Source organism: Adiantum capillus-veneris, chromosome 15, assembly GCF_014529385.1.
Source record: "Adiantum capillus-veneris isolate H3 chromosome 15, ASM1452938v2, whole genome shotgun sequence".
In the NCBI taxonomy this organism is placed as follows: Eukaryota; Viridiplantae; Streptophyta; class Polypodiopsida; order Polypodiales; family Pteridaceae; genus Adiantum; species Adiantum capillus-veneris.
In genome coordinates this window covers 39523066-39543693 of record NC_140945.1, presented here as the reverse complement: position 1 = coordinate 39543693, position 20628 = coordinate 39523066, and the positions used below count along the sequence as shown (strand labels likewise).

At 44.4% G+C, this 20628-nt stretch overlaps 1 protein-coding gene across 3 annotated transcripts in view; it reads left to right on the top strand.

Moving 5' to 3' along the window:
* The window catches only part of FAS4 (RNA helicase family protein), a 185634-nt gene that overhangs the window by 56874 nt on the left and 108132 nt on the right, over nt 1-20628 (top strand). For 2 of the 3 annotated variants that reach the window (XM_086530283.1, XM_086530282.1), the window contains 2 exons: nt 13565-14233; nt 14354-14584. In XM_086530283.1, coding sequence (XP_086386409.1) covers nt 13565-14233; nt 14354-14584 — 900 coding nt within the window. Of the gene's footprint in view, nt 1-6145; nt 6282-13564; nt 14234-14353; nt 14585-20628 lie in introns of those variants that run through there. The other variant, XM_086530284.1, reaches the window with a different exon arrangement.

The following is a 20628-nucleotide window of genomic DNA, read 5'->3' as shown; positions in this document are numbered from 1 at the left end:
TCCTTCCCGCATAAAGAGAGTGTTCATTCACTTGTGCGAAAAGCAATACCATAGTTTCCATTAATTCGTTTAGGCTTCAAGCTTAGCGAAAGCTTTTACTTTGCTTGAAACCTCGGAATTGTTCCTTCCTTTTTACCGTCCTACCCGCAATAGCAGGTAATTTGTTGGAGAACTACCGGATATCAGATCTTTAGTTGACCTTTCGGCTAGTTGAGCAAACCAATTCATATCAGAAAACAATGTTTCAAATTGATCCTACTCTCATAAACACTCGAGAGTGAGTAGTCCCGGCTAGACATGACCATACCTCGTGCAAAAGAGCAAACATGCACAATGCACTTTATGATTTCCTCAAAGATGTAACTTTGATCAAAAACCTGCCCTCTCACTTAAAGTTGAGGGTCTTCTGATTCCTTCTTTGCAAAACTTTCTCCAAATGACAACTCATTCTTCGAGGAGAGAGAACAAATTTGTAGTGTTTTCTTTTTCATGATTCCCATCCTACTGCCGAGATTAAATTCTTCCTACACTGAAGTGTACACTTTCAGCTTGCACCTCTGACTCCACCATCCGTTGCAAAGTATCTTACGGATGTGTGTACAAAATTCGGGGAAAAGTCCTTCTTTAAATTTCTTCATCTTTCCTTCCTCAGAGAGGGTCAAGAGTGGAGTGGTCTTGGCAAGAGTAAACCACTACTTGCTTTGACTCGCTCGTGCTCCCATCGGGCAAACCTATCCCAATCTTCTTTGATGCCTTCCTCAAAGCGTCGAAGGTGAGGCATGTGACCAAACACCTCAAGGGGATTGCAAGTACTTAGTGGTATACCAAAACTCTCATAAACTCTCGAGAGTGAGTAGTCCCGGTTAGACATGACCATACCTCGTGCAAAAGAGCAAACAAGCACAATGCACTTTATGATTTCCTCAAAGATGTAACTTTGATCAAAAACCTGCCGTCTCACTTAAAGTTGAGGGTCTTTTGATTTCTTAATTGCAAAACTTTCTCCGAATGACAACGTATTCTTGGAGGAGAGAGAACAAAATTGTAGTGTTTTCTTTTTCATGATTCCCATCCTATTACCGGGATTAAATTCTTCCTACACCGAAGTGTACACTTTCAGCTTGCACTGCTGACTCCACCGTCCGTTGCAAAGTATCTTACAGATGCGTGTACAAAATTTGGGCAAAAGTCCTTTGTTGAATTTCTTCACCTTGGTTTGAACGTGCCCAAAAACTTAATAAACAATGCTTACACATCACTTCCCAGGCATCTCTGGATGCAACTACATGCACAAATGCAATGCAGACATGGATTTCCTCGCGGGAAAGCATCTGCTTTCCCGAAAAGCAACCCTCTATCTCAGAAGGCAACTGTATTTCCTTTAAGTTTCCTCTCAACCCATCTTCATTCAAGTGCTTGCCCATTCCTTGTGCACAATTCTGACATAGTTCGGAATTTCCTCCTGATTATGGATATTTCCTTTCCAATGCACCGCACCCGTCACCCACCTTGTGACGCATCAGGAATACCCATCACCTAGTCCTTTCCTATCGAGCGGTACAATCTCCTTTGCGATGCTCTATGTCACCCATCCTATGACGCATCAGAGATATCCGTTCCCGGATGGTTGGATACTTCTTCCCGATGCTCCGTGTCACCCATCCCATGTGATGCATCAGAAGCACCCGTTCCTGGTGGCCTTACAGATATTCTGTTTCACAGTGCTCCTGTCATCACTTTGAATGACGCACTAGAACTATCTGTACTCGGATGTCTCCAGTGAGAAAAACCCTCTCACTTAAAATTCCAATAATTAATTTTAATTTTTTTTTTCCTTGGTGTTCCAAGCGAGAAAACCCTCTCACTTGTAAATCCAATAATTCATTTAGAATTATTTTTATATCAGATAAAGCCAATTTAGCAGCATAGAGACCCATTATAGTTCCAAGTAGCAATGTTGAGTTTGGTCCCATAGGCCTCTGATCGTCGTGTGGCATGTCTCTACATAATCACAACACGGCCCTCTCTGTCTAGAAAGCCACCTTCCCCTTCTCCCTTGCTGCCTTGATGTGTGGCATGACCTCCATGATCCATCATGTGTGCTAGTTCTGCCAAGGTAAGATCATCTCTTGAGAAGACACCTGTCTTCTTTAAAGTTGGACTCGTCACGTGACACATCCCAACCCTATGTGTCCGTGGACAAGCTACACCATAGCAAGGTTCAGTCAGTTTAGATTAGCAGTGATCTGGCACTTTTGTGAGTCTATTCGTAGACCGTGCATGCCCAGTCACTTAGCATAGATGCATATCCTCCGGTTGCACACAGCATGATCATCGGAATTCCCATCAGAATCCATTAGCATCAGTTAGGGGAATTTTCCAGTGCATTTAGCCTATTTTCCTATTTATTGGGATTTTCACTTATTATTTTTAAGTGACTTTCCTACAAAAGTAGGTAGGGCAATTTTGCTAAGTTAATATATAAGCAAACCAAAGTTCACACTTTCTGGCAGAAGCGGCAGCAGGAGCACCTTGCTCAACAGGCAACTTCTCAGCAAGACCAACCCCCGCGACTACTCTGGCGTTTTCTCCACAGAAGACCTAGCGTTTTTGCATCAGATCAGCCTTGGCGATTTGTGCACAGCAGATCAGCCCCAGCGTCACCACGACACAGCAGATCAGCCTAGCGTTTTTGCATTTGCAGAACCCTGGCGACAGAAGGACCAATTTCAGCCCCTGGCGTTTTTGGATTTCAGCAGCAAATTAAGACCGGCATTATTCACCTAAAGTGTAGCAGATTCAGCCCGTAAAGACCATCAGTTTTCAGCCCTAAGAAACCTCATTTTTCAGCCAAGAAAACGCAGCCAAAACAGTCATTTTCAGCCACCGAAACAGTCCCGAAATTCAGCGATTAGAAGATCTCAGATTTCAGCCATCGTCGTCGTCGTCGTCGTCGTCACCGTCACCGTCATAGTCGTCGTCGTCATCGGCATAGACCAAGTTGCATAGTCCATTGCATACGCATTGTACACCTTTGTGCAATCAAAGAATAGACCACTCTCGCCGACGAGAGTGGGGCCTTCGGAGGAGGGTTTTTCAACCTCTCGGGTGTCGTATCTCTTCTCTCTCCTTCTCTCAGTCTCATTCACTTGCACGCACAATATCCACTCACTTTGTTCGTGATCATAGCACTCTCCATATGACGGAAAGCTCTCTCTTTCCCTAAGAACTAAAAGGAACCTTGAGCGATAAAGATCACTAATCTTGAGAAAATACAACATTCATTCCGCTGCGCCTAACATTGGTATCAGAGCTTTGGAAGTGTTCTGCATTACTCAAGGAAAGAACCACAAGAACCACAAGAATTTTTTTGCTTCTTGTGATCGCACGAACCCAAGTTTACTTGGGCGTGGCGATTCCTAATCGTGTTTTGTTGAAGAGTGACAGGAATCCCAAGAAAGAAGGGCTTGTCCAGCCTCCGCTTGTGTCTCTTTTCACTCATTGAGAGTGGACCGTGCACTTAGCGGTAGGCCAATCGACGTGAGGTGGGAAAAAGCAGCCAAGGGGTGCGCCCGCAGAAAAGGGTAGAACTCGGGTGAAGAGAAGATCCTTCTCCAACGCGATTTGCAAGCGAAAGAAAACCTCAAGAACCTCAAGAACCCAAGATTCTCACGAGTCAAGGACCTCAAGAACCTCAAGACCCCCAAGAACCCAAGTTCCTTGTGAACTTAAGAACCCAAGACCCGCAAGAACCCAAGTCCCTCGTGGGCTTAAGAACCCACGATTGCAGAATGATCATCACTCGAAGCGGATTGGATACTTCGCTTGGAAGTGATGAGCATGAGAGAGGCGAAGAAGAATTTTCCCCACCAGGAGGTTTTTCCGACCCTTCCCCATCTACGACAAAGATTGCACTAACTCCTGTGGAGGCTTTGCAGCAATTTTTTCTGAAACAGAAGTTAGAACGAGAAGCAAGAAATGCAGAAAGAAAAGTAGAAAGAGAGCGTGAACACGAAGAAAGAATGGTAGCCATAAAGCATGAGTACAAAGAAAGGAAAGCCGCCTTGTTGCAACTCTTTTCTCAAGTGCCGGCACCGATGCACGAGATTCGGGAAAAGGAGACTCTCTCCGTTTCTTCTTCTCCAAAGCATGACACACAGGATTTGCATGATTGTGTGAAGCATGATGATGATTTGATTGACAATGACTTGCATGATGATTTGAAGCACAATGATAAGCATGATGATTTGGATGCCAATGATTTGCATAATGATTTGGATGACAATGACAAGCATGATGATTTGCATGATCAAGATGTGATTTCTCACAAGCATGATGATTTGCATGATCAAGATGTGATTTCTCACAAGCATGATGAGTTGCATGAAGAAGATGTGATTGTTCACAAGAATAATGTGTTAGTTGATGCTTTTTCTAGCGAAGCTAACCTTGTTGTAGATTCTATCAATCACCAAGAATCGATCTTGGCTTTCGAGTCGAGGTCCACAGATCCCCCACAAGACGATTCGATAGATCCCGAAGAAGCGATCTTGGCTCTCAAGCCTTGGTCAAAAGCACCCTCACAGGAAGTATTATGTGTTTGCATGATTGATACGCACGCATTGTTCTAGTGTTTCATTCGTAAAGGTTTCCTGTATTTGAGTCAGCATCGTTATGTGATCCCTTTTCCTAGGCATGACATATTGTATGTTGAGCACGTTTCTATCATGGATGAGCACGAATGTATGCGGATTGTTCATGAAAAGCTGAAAAGTTTGGATGTAAGGAAGTCACATTCCATGTCTCTTCCTTGGCATGACAGTTTCCGAACGAGCACATATAGTATGAGCACCAAGCATGGCCATTTCCATTGTGATTTGCCACAGTTGATTGATTTCGATCAAACAAAAAAGATTCAACCTCATTGTTTGCATGTGTTTGATGAACGGGTTGTCACTCTGTCTCTATGTTCATCTACATCGCATACACAGTCTTTAGAGATTTTTTTCCTTCACTTTACATGGAATGGGTATGTTCATGGTTTTGTGTTGGAGATTGTTTTAGGAATTTTCAGCCATGGAGATTCTTGAAGACGAAAGAAGCAAGACTCTAGACGAAGTTGAAGCAAGAAAGGAGATTCAGAAGACTTTGCCTCGCTTTCGGCGCGGCCCAAAGAAGCAAGCGTTGCAGACCTTTATGAAGTTCAAGTACCGCACGATCCACACATCAGAGTGGGCCGGCGAAGAGTCCCTTCCAGGATTCCGGATGCTGTTGGCGATCTCCCTCGACGCCATACAGTTCGGTACCAGTACCTCACTTTGAAAAGGAGGGGATGTCACGTGACACATCCCAACCCTATGTGTCCGTGGACAAGCTACACCACAGGAGGGTTCAGTCAGTTTAGATTAGCAGTGATCTGGCACTTTTGTGAGTCTATTCGTAGACCGTGCATGCCCAGTCACTTAGCATAGATGCATATCCTCCGGTTGCACACAACATGATCATCGGAATTCCCATCAGAATCCATTAGCATCAGTTAGGGGAATTTTCTAGTGCATTTAGCCTATTTTCCTATTTATTGGGATTTTCACTTATTATTTTTAAGTGACTTTCCTACAAAAGTAGGTAGGGCAATTTTGCTAAGTTAATATATAAGCAAACCAAAGTTCACACTTTCTGGCAGAAGCAGCAGCAGGAGCACCTTGCTCAACAGGCAACTTCTCAGCAAGACCAACCCCTGCGACTACTCTGGCGTTTTCTCCACAGAAGACCTAGAGTTTTTGCATCAGATCAGCCTTGCCGATTTGTGCACAGCAGATCAGCCCCAGCGTCACCACGACACAGCAGATCAGCCTAGCGTTTTTGCATTTGCAGAACCCTGGCGACAGAAGGACCAATTTCAGCCCCTGGCGTTTTTGGATTTCAGCAGCAAATTAAGACCGGCATTGTTCACCTAAAGTGTAGCAGATTCAGCCTGTAAAGACCATCAGTTTTCAGCCCTAAGAAACCTCATTTTTCAGCCAAGAAAACGCAGCCAAAACAGTCATTTTCAGCCACTGAAACAGTCCCGAAATTCAGCGATTAAAAGATCTCAGATTTCAGCCATCGTCGTCGTCACCGTCATCGTCGTCGTCATCATCGTCATCGTCGTCATCGTCATCGGCATAGACCAAGTTGCATAGTCCATTGCATACGCATTGTACACCTTTGTGCAATCAAAGAATAGACCACTCTCGCCGACGAGAGTGGGGCCTTCGGAGGAGGGTTTTTCAACCTCTCGGGTGTCGTATCTCTTCTCTCTCCTTCTCTCAGTCTCATTCACTTGCACGCACAATATCCACTCACTTTGTTCGTGATCATAGCACTCTCCATAAGACGGAAAGCTCTCTCTTTCCCTAAGAACTAAAAGGAACCTTGAGCGATAAAGATCACTAATCTTGAGAAAATACAACATTCATTCCGCTGCACCTAACAGGACTACATCTCAAGAACTCCTTTGCTTCCATTGAGGGGAAACACAAAATTAGCTTTTTTGACCGAAGATGTGCCTATATTTGCCTTCTTTTTCCCCACCCTCCATGGTTTGGTATGTGTGGGTGCTATCATCCTCACTATTGTCATAAGCTCCTTAACTTTCGCATAATGGTTAAGTGAATATTGGTTAGTTTTATCTAGTTTTTTTTGGTAGCAAATAAAGCGATTTTAGTTTTTTTTCCTTGTTTTCTTGTGTCCCGTGCTTTGGTAGTTTTGTGGGTGTTTATTCCCCTCTTATAATTCGTGAGTTCAGACTATTCTGAACTTATGAAGGTATATCCTTAACTTCCTCATGGTGTCTAATACCGGATATGCGTACATGCATGGATCGTGTCCTCTTCCTTTGTTCTTCTTCCAATGTCATGTTAATGATAGTTGGGGTGGGCGTAGAGAGAGAGAGAGAGAGAGAGAGAGAGAGAGAGAGAGAGAGAGAGAGAGAGAGAGAGAGAGAGAGAGAGAGAGATGAAATGAAATGTAATGTTATGTTAATGTCTTCAAAAGGCCAAAATGACCTATGAGGCCAATCTGTTACAAAATGGTGAATCTAATACTATGTCTGGGTACAAAAGAACTAGAACAAAGATACTACTACTGGAATCCATCCTCATCTGCACTCTGGTGAATCTAATACTATGTCTGGGTACAAAAGAACTAGAACAAAGATACTACTACTAGAATCCATCCTCATCTGCCAATCTGTTACAAAATGGTGAATCTAATACTATGTCTGGGTACAAAAGAACTAGAACAAAGATACTACTACTAGAATTCATCCTCATCTGCACTCTGGATGTCGAGAGAGTATGGCTCGAATCCTCTGTTGTAGTCTCCGATGCTGTGTAGCCCCTCTCCTCAATCGTGGCCGTCTCGATCTCTGTAGCTCCAGTGCTCGGTCGATGAGAGTGCTGGTAGTGGTTGAATGAGTGTGGGCCGAGCTCTGCAGTGATGGCTGCTCCTCTGGCTGTCCCATATCTAATGAAAATAAAATATGTAATTTGTCTTTGGGACCGACTCTCTCTATCTCTCCCCAGTAAAGTGTCTCTGTATCTCTCCCCAGTAGAGATAGTATACTATTAATGTCCTTTGCAGGCTGGACTTGATCTATAGGACAAAGTAGATACATGTTGATTACATTCCACTTGGATATTGCAAGAAAAGGAAGTGTATGTGCCTTAAAAAAAGAAGGCTCTCATGACTTATGAGAGTTAAAATCACAACGGAATCGCCGTGTGCATAATGTAACTAGATGTGAAGTAAGTTCAAGTCCAAGCTTTAGTAAAAGGAGGTGGCCTTCTGAAGTCTCTGATGATGGATTTTTCTCCTCTATAGACTTCCCACTTGACTTTCTTCCTCGCTTCTTGGCTGTAGCCAATACCTTGGCTCTATTCTTGAGTTGAGTGGGTGTCAGCTCATATGAAATCCACACTGAAGTGCCTTGTAGTGACTTGGTTTGCTTCATTACCTTGGTCTTATTATCTACAGCATAGTATCTGACAAGCTTGCTTCCCTTTATAACTTCAATGTTAGTTGGGTCACCAAGGTCTACAAAGGGCACCGCTTTGGTGAGTCTTTCTTGAAGTATGTTTACATCCATGGCGTATCCTTCTAGGTGTACGTCTGGTAGTGTGCCCACTGCTCAACCATCTGGTAAGCCACCAACCCTGATGTACTTCTCAAGGCTTTTAACTCTTTTTTTTTTTTTTCACCATGGAAAACACTTCATCAACAAAATTTTCAGACTTTACCTGTGGTACTGTATCTCATAATGGGCTGTGTCCATTTCTTCTTGATTGCATTGCTTCTAGGCTGCTTCTTGCATTTCTTGCTGGATTTTGACCGCTTGCAATTGGGCTTCGAGCTCACTAATTCTGGCCTCCTTGGCTGCTATGTCTGACTCGAGGGTGGCCGTTTCTTATTGCAGTTTGTTCATTTCTCCCATCATTAAAATCTGCCATGGTTTGATGAGGAGCGGGATAGTAAGGTGTGTGTAAGCTGGTTTGTCTACGAGGGCCTTCTACTCTGGGGCCATGTTGGCGAGTACCTGGAAATGCTTTGTTCAACCCTTGAAAAGGGCCCCTCCTCCCCCCTTCGGGTGGTGCTATGGCTAGGGCCTCAGCCTTGGAAGCCTCTGATTCTAGCTATGCTAGAACTTTTGCTTGAAGCAGGCCCCTAGCTTGCCCTAACAAGCAAGGCCTGAGCATAAGCAGCCCCCGTGATTATGCTAGCACTGTGCTTGATTAAATAAAATTGTGGGCAAAGTTCAAAAGACAAACATGCACCGCACGATTAAAAGAAGTTGACAGCGATGCGCGCGCGCACACACACACAAAGTACTGGTAGTACTCGTACTGGTACTACTACAACTGGTACGGATACTGCTATACTACTAGACTGGTAGTACTGGTGTTGTACTGGTACCGTATATACTGGTACGGGTACTGGTACTTACTGGTACTACTAGACTATACTGGGACAGATACTGGTGTTGTACTTAGTACTGATACTGATACTGGTACTGAGACATAGCTACACACACAGGGTACTGATATAGGTACTGGTGCTGGTGCTGCTATACCAGACTGGTAGTACCGATGTTGTACTGGCACTGTATATAATGGTACTGGTACTACTAGACTATACTGGTACTGATACTATCACTATACACTACTGGTACTGATATTGCTATACTACTATACTAGTACTGGTAATATTGGAGTTGTATTGGTACTATATATACCGGTACTGGTATGCACGCACGCACACACATACCCACATATGACTGTTTATAGCGTGTTGCTATTTCCCTAGTGTATATTTCTACTGGGATTGTTGGCCTGGGGTATCTTAGTGAATAACTCGCTTAAATTCATTATGTAATTTTTCTTAGGTAGTGCCTTAATGGTACCTAACCCTTAGATACTAAATGGGTTATGGGCGGGTTACTTGGCTTTGTAAATGATGTCGTCTTCTGCTTAATAGCGAGGTGGGTCCCTCCCGACAGGTCTGCGATACTGCGCTCTTAAGTGCTCTCTCTCTCTCCCCCCCTCCCCCCCCCCCCCCCCCCCCCCCCCCCCCCCCCCTTTTCTCTCTCTGTACATGGCGGCGTTGTTACACCATCCCCCTCTTGAAGCCATACGGCTAAGAAGGAAGATGGCCACTTGCTCCAAACTGTATAAAAAGGTGAGCTTTACATGCTCACTTAGCATTGGTGGTGTATGTATTTGGGAGAAGTGTCTGTACATTAGGACTGTGAGGACTTTACTTGCAAAAGGGTAGTGTTAAGTGTCGGATCTATGGTAAACGGCAAGGATAAGCAGGCTATCGTGAAATTGATTGCTCCAACTCAATCTCAGGTGCTTTTGGCATTGAAATGGATTGCTGTCCAAACTGTTTGATGGTTGTGAGTATTCCTCATGTATTTGTCGGTAGAGGCGCTTAAATAGCTTCTTCTGCTGAACTTTATCTCATGAGAGCTTGTAAAGCACAAGGGGCTTCATATGTTTTTTCCCCCTTGTAAATGATTTTATCTCTAATTCTATGATTAATTTGATCTTTCTTATTATTGATCTTGAAAGAAACCTAGTTGGTTGACATCTATAACATGCGGGATAACCATGCATCACCTGTATACGGTACCAATGCTACTGTTGTTTCCATGGGTGCAGGTGACATTACCTTCTCAACTATGGTTTTCAAAGTTCCTTGGCTTGAAGATGCGGACTATTATATCTTTTGGCTCTTTATTTCAGCACTGGTGTATAAAGATTGTTCTGTACTATGAATGGAAATTATACCTCCTTTTCATTGACATAGTTTCTAGTGTCTTTTGTAATATGAAAGGATTCTTTGGTGTATATGTTATATTGTTATTGAAACACACACACACACACCTAACACCAAGAATAGTAGTGATACTATTCAAAGACCTAGTTACTATATTTTAATCCCTCGATGTCTGTCCTTTTACCTTGGATTGATCCTTGAGGAATGTGGCTCTCTTCACATGGCCCTTATAGGTTCGCCTGGTCGGTTGAAGGCTGAAGAGGCTACTAGTTCTTACCTTTGGTGATATATTTCTCTAAATAACTTTTTATGGACTTTGCAGAACTTAGCACTATCTCAAGGGATAGAGCTTCCTACGGTGCCTCTTTCTAAAGCATTGCTTCAGGTACTTAGATGCATTCATGACCCTATGGCATCTGAACTGATAGCAAGGGCTTCAACTGATCTAGCCAACTCTTTGGTTCAAACCATGTCGTTTGATAAATGTGTCCATACCCTTGCCCAACTTGTCAACAACTCTAAGGAAGGGGTGTCAGAGTTATCTGAATTCATTGAAAACATTCCTGCCTTGATACTTGCTAACACCGCCTTGATACTTGCTAACAAAGGGGAGTTAGCCAAGTTCTCTTCTGATGATTTTAGGAACATGTTACTTTTAAACAAACTACAAATATGAGGATTCCTTTGGGATCAGGAGAAAAAGCATAAAATATATCCTTGGCAGCCTCTGATTCTAGCTATGCTAGAACTCTTGCATGAAGCAGGTCCCTAGCTTGCCCTAACAAGCAAGGCCTGAGCATAGGCAGCCCCCCTGATTATGCTAGCCCTGTGCTTGATTAAATAAAATTGTGCGCAAAGTTCAAAAGACCAACATGCACCGCATGATTAAAAGAAGCCGACAGCAATGCGCGTGCGCGCGCGCGCGCATACACACACACACACACACACAGAGAGAGAGAGAGAGAGAGAGAGAGAGAGAGAGAGAGAGAGAGAGAGAGAGAGAGAGAGAGAGAGAGAGAGAGAGAGAGAGAGAGAGAGAGAGAGAATCACACCGACCACCATGAGATTGTTCTAGTCGAGTTGTCACTATAGTGGCTCTCCTCCTTACATTCAGCTATGCTAGAACTCTTGCATGAAGCAGGTCCCTAGCTTGCCCTAATAAGCAAGGCCTGAGCATAAGCAGCCCCCCTGATTATGCTAGCCCTGTGCTTGATTAAATAAAATTGTGCGCAAAGTTCAAAAGACCAACATACACCGCATGATTAAAAGAAGCCGACAGCAATGCGCGCGCGCACACACACACACACAGAGAGAGAGAGAGAGAGAGAGAGAGAGAGAGAGAGAGAGAGAGAGAGAGAGAGAGAGAGAGAGAGAGAGAGAGAGAGAGAGAGAGAGAGAGAGAGAGAGAAATGAAATGTTATATTAACGTCTTCAAAAGGTCAAAGTGACCTATGAGACCAGAAAGTTACAATGTGGTGGATCTGATACAAAGTCAGAGTCAGAGTAACAAGATGACAACAATGACAAAAATGAAATGACAAATGTCACAATAAAATACTATGGAATCCTAAACTACTAGGTGTGAACAACAGCTAGCCGAGATAGCTAGATCACAAGAGATCCAACATCGGTCTCGCTGGCGGATCTCATCAATCTCCTCCATGGTCAGTAGTCTGACCGGCCGTCATGCATGTCGAGCCAAAGTGATCCGAATCCTCTGATGCAGCCTCCGCCGATGCTGTGTACTCCTCCGTAGTCGTGGGCGTCTGGATCTTCCCAGCTCAGTCGCTCGGTCGATCAATGTGCCTCTGGTGTGAGACGACGAACTTTCTGTGGTAGTAACTCCTCCAAGTGTCGAGTGGCAGCTCTAAAGAAATCTGTGATCTGTCTCTGGGACGGGCTAGCCTCTCCTCTCATCAGTCTCTCTCTGTGTCTGCGTAGCTCGAGCAAAAACAAACCCAAGCATCTCTGATCCTCGTACTGCATGACTCTGGAGAATGGTCCAAAGCCCTCTCTGAACAAGCAATGGAAGCGGCCTCGTATCTCGTAGTAGACGGGGCAGTGGCATGTGTAGTGCAACTCTGTTTCAGGCTCGATGTCACACAAGGGGCATGTCCTGGCCTCTGCTGGTACTCCGCTGTATCTCCCAGTCTCGATCCGCAGCTGGTGTGAAGATGGACGTATCTGGCCGATAGCACATCGTATCCCATGAGACAAGTGGGTGTCCATGTATCTGGGCCTCGTCACAAAGCCATCAACCATAAGCTGGAGGAGATGCTCTCTGTAGAAAGCCATCTTCGTGCCCAGCTCCTGTGCTGGCTGTATCCATGTCCTCCTGGTGTCTAGCTGAGTCAAGTCCTGGCGGATGAGCCTGGTGATCTCGGACTGTGTAAGAGTCAGAGAGGGTGCATCCAGTGAGTACTGGAAGGGAGGCAATCTGTCTATGCTGAACCCATGCGCTTGAAACCATGATGTCATCTGCCCATACCAGCATGCTGTATCTCCCTGCATCGCTAACTGTCGAGAGGACTCAAGTGCAAGGCGGGCATATCTGTCTCTGGGAAGTTCCCACATGCGGTGTATGAAGGAGACCGATCTGGTAAGCGCCTCAACCACTAGTGGGGGGGCAGCTAGCTTTGCTCGAACAATAGCACGTGGTACTGAGGCCTTGGCTCTAATGAGCCGCGAGATCATAGAGACCAGAGGCTTCTCCATGTCCCCCCATCCATCACTGCGGCCTGTCCTCCCGTGATGATCTAATGAAGGTCCCCAGATCTCAGCTCCATAAAGCAATGCAGAAGCCACCAGAGTGTCAAAGAGCCAGAGCTTCGTCCTAGGCTCCTGAAACTGAACCTGTGAACACATCCTTTCCAATCTACCCAATGCTGCATGGGCTCTGGTCAGTCTAGTCTCTGCTGCCCTCCTCAATGAGAATGTTGGCCCACTAAAAACCACTCCGAGGTAAGTGTACGCATCTGTATACTCCACAGTCTCCTGGCCGTATGTGAATGCTGGTGCTGACCTCCTGATCCACTGTGGGGTGGTATTAAATACCATGACCTTGGTTTTACCAAGGTTGACGGACAAACCACTTTCTTGAGCAAACCTATTGAAAGCATCCAAGTGACGTTGCATCCCCTGTGGAGAGAGAGAGAGAGAGAGAGAGAGAGAGAGAGAGAGAGAGAGAGAGAGAGAGAGAGAGAGAGAGAGAGAGAGCTCTTCAAACTTGGCCTTGTGTTTTGTGCAGAAGGAGAGCATGAGAGAAAAGCTTCGACGGGCCATTCACTATGAGCGGGCTGGTCTAAGAGTTCCAGTTGAAGTTCCTCTGCTGCGTGAGAGGGGTGCAGTGGAGGCATACAGTAATACACATGTTCAAGATGTTCCAGGCAGGATGATGGTTATGGATGAAAATAGAGTTACCACAGAAATAGGTGTGAATGGCATAACACAGGTCCCACAAGATGCACGTTCCATTGAAGAGAAGTCTGGGGCTGCTGCCACTTTTCCATTAATGAAAACTACAAAGTTACATAAAGAACCTGAAGCTTGTGATGCTAATAATTTGAAAAGGCAGGAAGGTGCCATGAAGAAAAAGGAAATGCAGAAGAAGAGAAAACAAGTAACACAATTGATAAGGACCGATGTCAAGGAGGAACAGTTACCTTCTTGTGAAGAAGTGGATAACGTAGGGAAGTTGATGACCAGGAATTGTAATGAAGGAAGGGCAAATGGACTTGCTATCTGTAGCTCCCCCAATTTTTTTGTGCATGTGATAAGATCAGAGGAGGTAAGGAATGCAAGAGAGAAGCTGCCTATCATAATGATGGAGCAAGAGATCATGGAGGCTATCACTGAAAATCCTGTCACAATAATATGTGGAGAAACTGGTTGTGGCAAAACCACTCAAGTTCCCCAGGTGTGCTGAGTTAATTGCAAAAGGCATTGTTAATAGTTGACAAGCTATGGATTCATAATTGTTTGAATTTGAAGTAAAAGTGAACTTTTCAAATTAATGCTTCTTATTATCTGTGCGTAGTTTTTGTATGAGGCTGGGTTTTCCTCAAATGATTGCGTGGAGCGATCAGGAATGATTGGTGTGACTCAACCCCGTCGAGTGGCCGTACTGGCCACAGCAAAAAGGTTGTCATATGAAATGAATCTTCATTTAGGTCAAGAAGTGGGGTTCCAAGTTCGACATGATCGAAGAGTTGGGAGCAATACTCGCATTAAATTCATGACAGATGGGATTCTTCTTAGAGAAGTACAGGTAACAGAACTATACTTGTTATAATGTGCTGCAAAATGCCAGTTTTGTGAAATCACATTCTTTGTATTAATTGAAAGGTGTTGATATCGGAAAAGCAATCTTATTTTTTTATATAAAAACATGGTTATTTGAGTAAATTACACACATGCTATCATCTATCTGTTGAATATAGGAACTTTTAGCGGTTTTCTTTTCTCTAACTAAAGTCAACCTTGTAAAGTTGGTCTATGTGGATAGTTTGAGTTCATAGAGACTAATCTAATCAACCTTTTGAAGGCACATGCCCCAACATCAAAGTACAAAAATTATCAGAGGAATCATGGAGAACTGACATGTACAATGAAGAAATCAAGGCTACACCTTGTTTATCAACCTCTCAGATCTACTCTATCACATACCAGGGCTGGAAACCCCTACTCACATTGTGTCGTCAACACAGCTAGAGTAGGGTGGGTTCAACATCCAAAGAAGAGTGTGCCTGAGTAGGAGATGGAATCCCATGAGTGGAATCCTAATACCATATTTATTGGAGGCACCTCTGACTGTCTCCATCTCCTGCTTCTCCTTTGCTTTGCCTCTCTTCCTCTGGAGCTCAAGGCTAGGAGACCCCTTAAGACTTATCCATCATAGTAAAAGGTACATAGGTAAAGGTCTCTTACATGGATAGATTCGACAAAGTTGCAATAATGAAGAAGACTAGTGTCTTTCCAAGGAACACACACACACACACACACACACACACATTTTTTTTTGTTTGTAAATCTGATTTGATTAATTTACCTGTGGGACACCTCAAGGCGAGGAAAACCCACCAAAAAGATCATATACAAAGGGAAGACACTGAAGTGCTCTGCCATACAAAAGTGCTAAAAGCAAACATAGAAGAGCTGCAAGATTTCCAGGGATATGTCCCCAATGTCAAAGGCAAAATGTAACTATTGCCTCAGCGAAAACTTGAACGATGGAAAAGGATCTGCATCATGCTGGTGAAACATGCGGAGATTGCGGCGGTGTCACAAGGACCATAGCGACCAGAATCTGACCCATGTGAAGAAAATTGCAAATTGCTGGAGGGAATTCGGGAGAATGCCAAAAAGCCAAAATCGTTTTGTGGAATACCGATGAGGGAAATCGAAGGTGCATACAAGCAGAAACGCGGCGAAGGAAAGCCTTGGTGCAATGACACTCCCAAAGCAGATGTTGGACAGTCTCATTAGCAGTGGAGCAACCGACTCAACGATAGGAGCTAATACGACGCGTCGCAAGAAGAGTTCCAACTGGAAGAACACCCAGCAAACAACGCCAAAGAAACAAACGCTTCTTAAGAGGCAAGCGAGACTTCCAAATTGCAGTAAGAGCCCGCTTCCACCATTGATCGGATTTGTGTAAATCCCAGAGCGCATTTACAATGATCAGCTAGCCAAGAGTCCTGCATGAGAGAAGCATAGATATGGCGAGCAGAAATCGCATCCAAAGAAGAGTCCCATAATTTCCAATCTTGCATACGGCATCCACCGGCCAACAGCGGAATAGGGAGAAAAACATTCAGCATATGTTGAAGCAAGCTCCAAATCAGACGATAATGTAGGCCCAACCCAAAACGTGCTGCCGCATGAGAAAAGGTAAGAAAACTCGCAGATGAATCCACCACATCATCCACTGTGCGGATGCGACGACCAGAGAGGAAGTAGGCTTGGCGAGGGAAGTGATCAACCAGGGCCAAAGAGAACGCCTTGCTCCAATGGATGCTTTCCAAACGCAACGAATTCCCATGTGCTTGTTGCCTGCCATGCCAAGAGAGATGATCCATAACAACTTTCCAAGCGGAGAGCAAGCCAGAGGTGATCAAGCAACCAGGAATATTACTGACCATCTTGCCAAACATAGTCTCCCAAAGGGAAGTCTGCGAATGATCAAAAGCAGGAGTGACAACATGTCGACATATGTCTGCAACCATAATTGTCCATGGCTGAGACTGCAATGCAAGAGTGGGCAATCACATAGCCTTCCTTGCCAATGCATGGCGGCGAAGGTCCAAAATATTCAGCCCGCCAAGACGCTTCGGAGTGCAAAGCTTCTCCATTGCTAACAAACGGAGGCCTTTCTTACGAGAATTGGTGCGCCACAAGTGAGATACAATAGTAGACATAAGCAATGAGAGACGGGAGTGAGGCCAATGCAGCAATGGCAAGTAAAATTGAACATAAGCCATCATGATACTTTGCACTATACGAAGTCGAACATGCAGCGGCCATGTAGACAATTTCCAATAGTGCAATTTGACATTCAATCATTGCATGACCCAGTCGATTTGTTGCGTATTAGTAACCTACCAACCGATAGGTTATCCTAAATGCGTGACCACCACATGCGGATCGAGAATCTCGCCAGGCCACAAAAGATGATACCGGTCACAAACAGCAAGAGACAAGAGTTTCGATTTCCAAAAGTTAACCCTAAGGCCTGTTGCCAAGCCAAATGTATCCAATGCCTGCATAATTTCGCGCACATCAGCCTGGTTATTATGAGGCATAAACAACAAATTATCAGCGTAGGCCTGACCTGCAAAGTCTTTCCCATTGGGTAACTTCAGCCCATGAAGATGACCGAGCGAAGTCAAGTGATCCAAATACAATAAGAGAGGGTGAGTGACATTGGCATACAACAAAGTGCTAAGCGGGCAACCCTGTCTAACAGAACATCCAAATGGCCAAGGTTCTGTCAGCTCTCCATCAAGGAGGCCTGAACATGTACTGCGCGCATACAAGTAGTAAACGACATTGACCATCTTTGGGCCAAAGCCAAGGGCTTGCATGATAGCAGCAACCAAATCCCATTGAACTGTATCGAAAGCCTTTTCAATGTCTACCTGCATTACGAGAACATCCTACTGGGTATATTTGGCATATTCCATTCCAGCTAATACATTAGCCAGATTATCCAAAATCTGGCGACGAGGAATAAAGCCATATTGCGCAGAATGGATACCAACCATAAGAGGTTCCTTTGTGCGATTCACAATGATCTTTGCCAAGATTTTATAGATCACCGGCATAAGAGAAATTGGGCGCCAATGCGAGAACTGCTCACAAAGCGCTTGTTTTGGCAGCAACTTCAATAAGCCCTCTTTCCAAGACAATGGCAAATCCTATTTCACCCACGCAGCGTTCATCATATAAAGTAAAGGTTCTTTTAGAGGCTCCCAAAAGAAAGAAAAAATTCCACAGTGAGCCCATCCCAACAGGTGAACGCCATCTTCCAAGAGCAAGCAAAGCTGAGTGCAATTCATTCTCGGTAAAAGCCGCCTCCATGGCCAAAGCCATCGTGAGGCAAGACAATTGAATATACCTCAGATAACAAAAGTTGTCGTGCATGAATAACTGCGGCGGATGCCATGGGGGGAGCGGCAAAAACAGTTCTAAAATGAGACACCATGGCCTCTGCAAGCTCACGCTTCTAAGCTGTCCAAGCTCCTTGTTGAAACATAACTCGTTTAATAGCAGCTGCTTTGAGGCACATCCCTTGTCCACAAACGCTCGATGACGAGCACGAGTTTGCCATTTATCCAATTTTCGTTTGTCATTATGGAGCAGACACACCCTGGCCTGACAAAGGGCCGTGGATTCAGTTTCCGACAACAGACATGTGTCAGCTAAGAGTTGGAGCTGGTGATACATATGCTTGGCATCCTCAACATCACCACGTAATTGAAACATGTAATGCTTGCCATAGTCTTGAATACATTCTGCACACGCCCAATACAGTGAACCCAGGCAACATGAGGATCGAGATGCATTTGAGCAACCAAAGGGGGAATAACCTCATAGATCATCTCACGGAATACCTCGTGAGAAAGATATGCATTGTTGATATGCAACAGACGCTTCTTGGAAAGAGGCTAATCATAATGTAGTTGCCCAAAGCATAGCAGCATCACAACGGGAGCATGATCAGATAAAAGCAAAGAACGGTCGATGCTCATTTCGGACACAAACTCGTCAAATTGTTGCATGCCAAGGACATACCATCGATCTAATCTTGCACGATATGCAGAAAAAGCATCATGTTGAAATGTATACCTCAAAACATCAGGATGCAAGAGGGTCCACAGGTCCAACATCCGTGTACATGCCACAAGATCTGTCCAAGCTTTCAATTCCATGCTTAACATGTGAGAATGTCCTATGGTGTTATCAGATGAAGCCGGCACATTGTTGAAATCACCACAAAGCAATGCATTGGAAAGCCATGGGTAAGAAGATATCTCACGCCACAAAATAGCTCGTTGTCCTGAGGTCGTGTGCGCATAAACACCACCAAATTCGTAAATCTGACCATTGATCGTGCATTGGACCACCATCCAATGACCCGCCGGATCATTATACGCGAGAACTGGCTGCAACTCATACCTAACCATAATTAGAACAACACCCGAAAAGCCCAACGAACCAGCATATGCTATCCAGTATCCCGCAAAATACGAGCATTGCCCAGCATAATCATGTTGATTATGCTCTTGCAAAACCACAATGTCAACCTTACATGTATGTACATAGTGCCAGGTTAATCTCCACTTATTAGGGTTACATAACACGCACATTATATGAAATGCATTTTACACAACTAGGCATTTAAGAGATATATACAAAGGCAAAATAAGGATGGGACTAAGTTGACGTGCCCATAAGCACATCAACATCAACAGCGCGCGACTGCCTGTCTCGAGGGTAACTAAACATTCAGATTCTTGAAAAGTCCCATGAACCACTGCATCCCTGTAAGAGTGCACCACCTTATTCCAATAATGCATCCGCAAGAGTGCAATTATCATTACAAGGGAGGGGTTTTTGTCCTGCAAATTTAACCTCAGGAGGTACATAATTACGAGAAGAAAGCTCGAGCACATCTTAACAGTCTTCTTGGGGGTCACCCAAGAAGATCCTTCCGCCGAGTCCACATTTTTCCCTTTGTTTTTGGTTTCCGAGGAAGAAAGCGACTTTCCTTTACCCAGAGGGTTTGTGGAAGCAGCAGATTTAACCTTGCCTTTCTCCAAAGGTGCGACATTAGGCCGTGCAGAAGTTGCAACAGTGGCAGATCTGGGATTAGGAACTTCTCTCTCATTAGAGACCGCGAGCTGAGGAACAACCAAAAGAGGGGATTCCAAAACAGGCTCGGAACATTCGGATTGCATATGTCCAAATTTCCCACAACGAAAGCATGAATTTGCAAATTTTCCCCATCTAAGCTTGAAAGGGCGTTTCCCAATGAGTGGGTCCCCCGAATTGACAGTAATACTCTCAGGGGTGGGAACATCCGTGTCCCAAAGCACACAGAAGCGATTTGTATTAGCATCGAGTTTGGGAGGACAAATCACCTTTCCCAAATGAGAGGCGAGCATAGGAAGAAAGTGGCGCCAAGTGCGTGGAAAATTAAGGATTTCTACCCATACAGGGCACTTATGAACGGATCAGGCTTTGATAGTCGTTGTACACACACACACACACACACACACACACACAATTTGTCACTATACTTAGCTTGACCTAATGACCTTCCTAGACAGGACTTCCCATATGGCTTGTGAAGAATGCTTATCTATGCGTTCCCTATGTTTTATGGATAAACACCATGTATAGTTACTTTGTACTCTCTTCTATAGGAGAGTCTAGCTTATGCTAGGCTTGTTGGAGCTAATGATTATAGTGTCACTTTAAGTTAGCTTTGATGGCTTTTCACCTCCTAGGCAAGTCACTTGATCAGTTTACTTGGCTTTGAACACCGCATCTGGCTACAATCTGCTAAGTTTTCTTAGCCCATTATTACACTTTTTAATTAAGAAGCTGTTTCTACGTGCTATCTTGCAGCTTTTGTAACAAACTTGGACACCCCAAGTTGGGAATCTGGCACAACACACGAGAGAGAATCACTTTAAAATACTTTACACTTAACTCACAGTTCTATTGAGTCAACACGGCCCAACGTAATTCTGTGCCCAAAGAGATTGGCCCCAAATACTGGCGCCCTTGTCGTTATTTCTTTTTGGA